Below are 4,955 nucleotides of genomic sequence, written 5' to 3'. Positions count from 1 at the left end.
TAATAAGGTCATTATATTATTTTAGACGAAAGACTTATTTTGTCTCAATTGAAACAACTCTTTATTGTATATTGTATATTTATTTAATAGTTAAGATATATATAATTTTATTTAAAATTTACATAAATTATAAGTATTTATTTTTAAGTGGGAGTTAACTTATCATAACTTTAATATTAATAAAAATCGTAAAAAAATAATTACATTAGCAAGAATATAACGAATGTTTGCTGTTTTGTATCATTTGATTATGTTGTGGAATTTTTTTGGCCTAGGCATCATTTGTCATGCATGTGCTCCCTTTATTTGATTTTCAAACTTCATGAGGTAAAAGTTACACTATTATTTACTTTAATAAACAAGGAGTTAATTTTAATTTTTGTATATTATTTTTACTTAATATCGTGCAAATAAAAAAAACTTCATTAAATATAATTTTTGAGATGTCATAGATAAAAATAGAAGCTATTATTGTAATTGTCTATTGATTAAGTTAGATTACTGTTGCAAGAAAATACATTAAATACTAAAACTACCGGGTGTGCTATTGAAATCAGACCACTTACTAATTTAATAATAAATGAAGGTTGAGTGATTAAAATGATATTATATTTTGATATATTAAAGCATAAACAATCAGTTACAAAACAAAACAAATGTGAGCCTTTTAGGCTACATACAAGTCAGTAAAGGACAATTGAACGTGATCGACGAATTTCAATTCGTACATTTAAATATTTGGGTGTCTCAAGAACACCATCGACGCTGTCTGAAATATTGGAAAAGAAGAAGGTTTCTTTCAGAAATGGCCAACGTAGACGCGGAGGACTTAAAAAAACTCACCCAAGTCAATCACTTCTAGTCCATGAGGGTCCATGCAAGAGAAATCGGGGCTTCACAACAGATTGTCAAGAAAACTATGAAAAAGTCTTGTGAGGGGTGGTGAGGCAACTTTTCTCCGTTGCAATACTTTTTTTTGAACTAATTTTTGACACTTATTGACGATCTACAGCCCTGATGGCAACCACCTTGACTACATTTTTTGGGTACATGTCTAGGGAAATGCCTGCATTGTCGGTCATTCAAACGTCAAGACCCTGAAAGTCTACTTTTAGGTAGCATTGTGACACCATCACAGAATACTACAACTGCATTGGGTGCCGGAAATCCTGCCGCCGTTAGGAAGCCATCATTGCTAATAACAGTGGCTACATTAATGATTAAGAGTACTCAGACACACATCTATTTATAGTATTAACTTTTTTTGAAATTTTATTGTTAATTAATAAATTATATTTTGTTAATTTTCAAATTCAAATTGAACAGATTTTAATAGACCACTCGGTATATCTCAAATAAAATAAGTTTATGTTATAGGAACTATTGCTCACCATTATTTTAAGTTCCTTATGTATGAACTAAAAATTGTTGTTATATTAAAAAAAAAATATATAATGATAAAACTATAAAATTTGGATGTTGAAAATCGCATTACTTCAGTCAGATTATACACACTTTGCATGTATGAAATACATAGTAAAGATCAATATCACATTCAATAATCATTTGAAAAATCCACAAAAAAATGTTTCGAAAATTCTGCATTGTCTGTCTTGCGTTCGCTCTCCTTGGCAAATCCTAGTCCATCTTCATAAATTGGTGCTTTTAATTGACTAACGCAGTAACGAACGCAACAACAAAGCAATGGTTCCATGCATTCTCTTGAGGTAATATGGACATCCAAATTGTCAATTAAATAAAAACAATCTTTGTAGTAGACTGGCATATGGGCAATTATTCTATTGAAAATTAGCAAAAGAAAACGTTCGGAACCATATTAATCGGATAATCCAAACAGTGTTAATTTTATTGTCAAAATAAATCGAAAAAACGCTTAGAACTTTTTACTTTACCTAATGTAAGTAACAAAATTAATAACTACAATTATGATGAACATAATGATTAATTCACAACTTTTTCTTATTCCATTTTCTAGTATCGTGTTTATACAATTTTGTCTTAAGCATAATCAGTTCATCTTTAAAACAATTTTGATAGATGATAGATATATGATAGATTTTAATGACGCAAAGATGATATAAATGCAAAGAAATAAATACATGTCTGCGAGTTTAAAATACTAAGAACCTGTATACAAGCACTAGTCAATGTGTATTTAGGGAGGATACAACAGAAGAATATTACGCCCATTCCTGTTTTTGTTGGGCACGCTAGTGTTCTTTCAATAGATACTAATGATGTGTTTTTATAAAGCAATATATCTCTCAACCTTTCCTCCGAAAAAAAGGAAAAATTACATGAAGTTATATATGGGTCAGCAATTAAGTAATTATTTCCAAATATTAGGTTTAACGTTGTATAAAATGCGAACTAAAGTGAGTGAAAAACATTTATACCATTAGAATTTGTCATTTCAATATGACTTGTTCATTATTTAGAGTGATGAATAGACAAGAAATTAAAAGATGTCCTAGAAATAAGCTATGTCATATCTTTGCAGCCAAAGAGTCAATATTATGTTAATACTACTTTAGTTCTAATCAATTTTGTGAATTTTTCAACAAGAATGTATTACATTAAATTGTATTCTTCATTTGAAGATGAGTCAAGTCATAGACTATGTTCGTCAACATTGTCTTGTTTTAATAGATCCTCTTCAAACCTGGATCTAGCAATTCGTTTCATCAAGCATCTTTGACAAGTTTTTTGGTTCTCACCCTTGGATAAACACTGATTGTTGATACTATTGGAAATCTCTTCAATGCCTACTTATTAGTGTAAGTCATCCAAAACATTTCATTTTTATGTTCACTTTAATCATTTTGTAGTAATGCAGATCTACACTAGTGCATTTATTACTTTGTCATTATATCAAGATATCTTTTTAGGTTATAACATGCATAAAAATATTTCTGTAGTAAAATCTTTGTTGCCTAAATCTACTGAATTTAAAATGAGAGAAATTTTGTTTCTTCTGTCCAAAACGGTCATATTTTTTCCACAAAACATATCTCCAACATTACACTGATTTTCCTATAAATATATATCTTTTTTCTAATATTATTTATAATATTTGGTGTCGGAAAATAGACCCCTAAGATATATTTTTCGACTGTTTCTACGTTAAATGACTTTAGAAAGTCATGTAAACATTTTAATTTGAGAAAATGCTAATAAGAGGTATTTTTGTAGGTTAACCGGAAAACAAGTCACTTGACCTGACGATGAACAAAGGGCTAAACTAATTTATTATTACAGTACAAAACTGCAGATATGTATTTTGTATATGTATTGATATCAAATCTAATTTTTGCATCATTAAACCGTCAAAATTAATCTCAAACTTTTAGGGTTGAAACATAAATGTTTAAACAACGATAATTACTATGTTTCATTATGTTTCTAAAAATGGAATTTATTTTTGTGTCAGTTCTTATTTAGGAATAAAGACTGCAGTCCAGTTCAGTCGAAGTACAACGCAACTCAGACTTGCATATCAGTCTTAAAACGTATACAGTTTGGCCCATGATGACGTCCCTCAAAATGATTTTCCCTTTTTTTATCAGTTCAAGTAGCAACAGTCGAAGGATGATCTAACATACTGAACTGGATCTAATTAATAATAAATGACACAATACCAATGTTATAATTTACTTTTGTAACAAATACTAATGTTATGATATATTCAACCTCCGTATTAATAAATTTTTACCTTATAATATGCCTATTCATTTTATGGTGGAGAGATATGTATTACATTTTCCTGATCCATACCTACTTTTCAAATTTTTAAGAAATAACTATATTTCTTTAATTATTTAAGATACATACATATAAAATAAATGAGTACAGTTATTTGGTGTTCTTGTAATCTTAATAATAAATAAAACTTAAAATATATTACTCTTTTGATTGTTTTAAGTTGTATTTGTTCATTCTATGCAGGAGTTAGTCAAAAGTATTCGTCAAAACGAATTAAATACATAATTGTAATAAATATTTACCTATATATTAATCCTTAAACTGACACAAAAAATATAGATGGAGGATTGGGTCTACGATAAATACACAAAAATTACTTAAATTGTACGTTTTGAAGATTATTAATACTTTTAACAAGGATAAATTCCTATAATAAAATACCGTAGACCGATTTACATCGCACGCCCAAAGTTTTTTCGTGTAAGAAAAAAGTAATTTAATAATGATATAAAAAGCAAAGAAAACCTATATTTTGACCACAGGTTCATTCATACACATCCACAAGAAACATGTTTACCAAAATCCTCATTGCTTGCCTTGCCGTCAACATTGCATTGGTGGCCAGTGCCCCAAATCCTCCTCCTTCCTACTCTCCTTATCCTCCTCCCCCACCTCCTCCACCAGCACCAGTAAGCTATGGTTACAACTATGGTGTTGTTGATGATGAATCCGGTGTAAACATGTCTGCTGACGAACTTGCTGAAAATGGTGTCGTTTCTGGATCTTACAAGGTTGTTCTTCCTGATGGGCGCATGAAAATCGTTACTTACACCGTTGAAGGAGACAGTGGATTCGTTGCTGATGTTCAATTTGAGGCTGCTCCAGTCCCAGCTGCTGCTGCCCCTCCTCCATACCCTAAATATACCCCATACCCCGCTTAAGAAATTAAACTTATTATTATATTTTATTTATAGCTTCTAATAAATGATACTCTCATAAGTATTTTAATTACGTGTTGACTTATATACATTATCAATTTATGGTACTAAAATAACTTATGCAATGATATTTACACCTTTAAGTTAAATACACATCCTGTTTTTCCTGGACATGGAAATATAATTAATGTACAGGGAGGGGGATCAAATTGTCGCAAAAATATTTTTCTACAAAAAACAACATAAAATATACATTTTTTAACTTTTTTATTGAAAATCAAAACTATGACGAGC

General features: G+C 29.7%; 1 protein-coding gene across 1 annotated transcript; it reads left to right on the top strand.

Annotated features, from left to right (window-relative positions):
* The first annotated feature begins 4,259 nt into the window (after positions 1 to 4,259).
* Positions 4,260 to 4,731, top strand: LOC121131255 (uncharacterized). The gene has a single exon (XM_040726761.2). The coding sequence runs from the start codon at positions 4,293 to 4,295 to the stop codon at positions 4,662 to 4,664; it is 372 nt and encodes a 123-aa protein (XP_040582695.1). The 5' UTR covers positions 4,260 to 4,292; the 3' UTR covers positions 4,665 to 4,731.
* The last annotated feature ends 224 nt before the right edge of the window (positions 4,732 to 4,955 follow it).

Source organism: Lepeophtheirus salmonis, unplaced genomic scaffold, assembly GCF_016086655.4.
Source record: "Lepeophtheirus salmonis unplaced genomic scaffold, UVic_Lsal_1.4 unplaced_contig_3510_pilon, whole genome shotgun sequence".
NCBI classification, from domain to species: Eukaryota; Metazoa; Arthropoda; class Copepoda; order Siphonostomatoida; family Caligidae; genus Lepeophtheirus; species Lepeophtheirus salmonis.
This window is presented reverse-complemented; position numbering and strand designations above follow the sequence as displayed.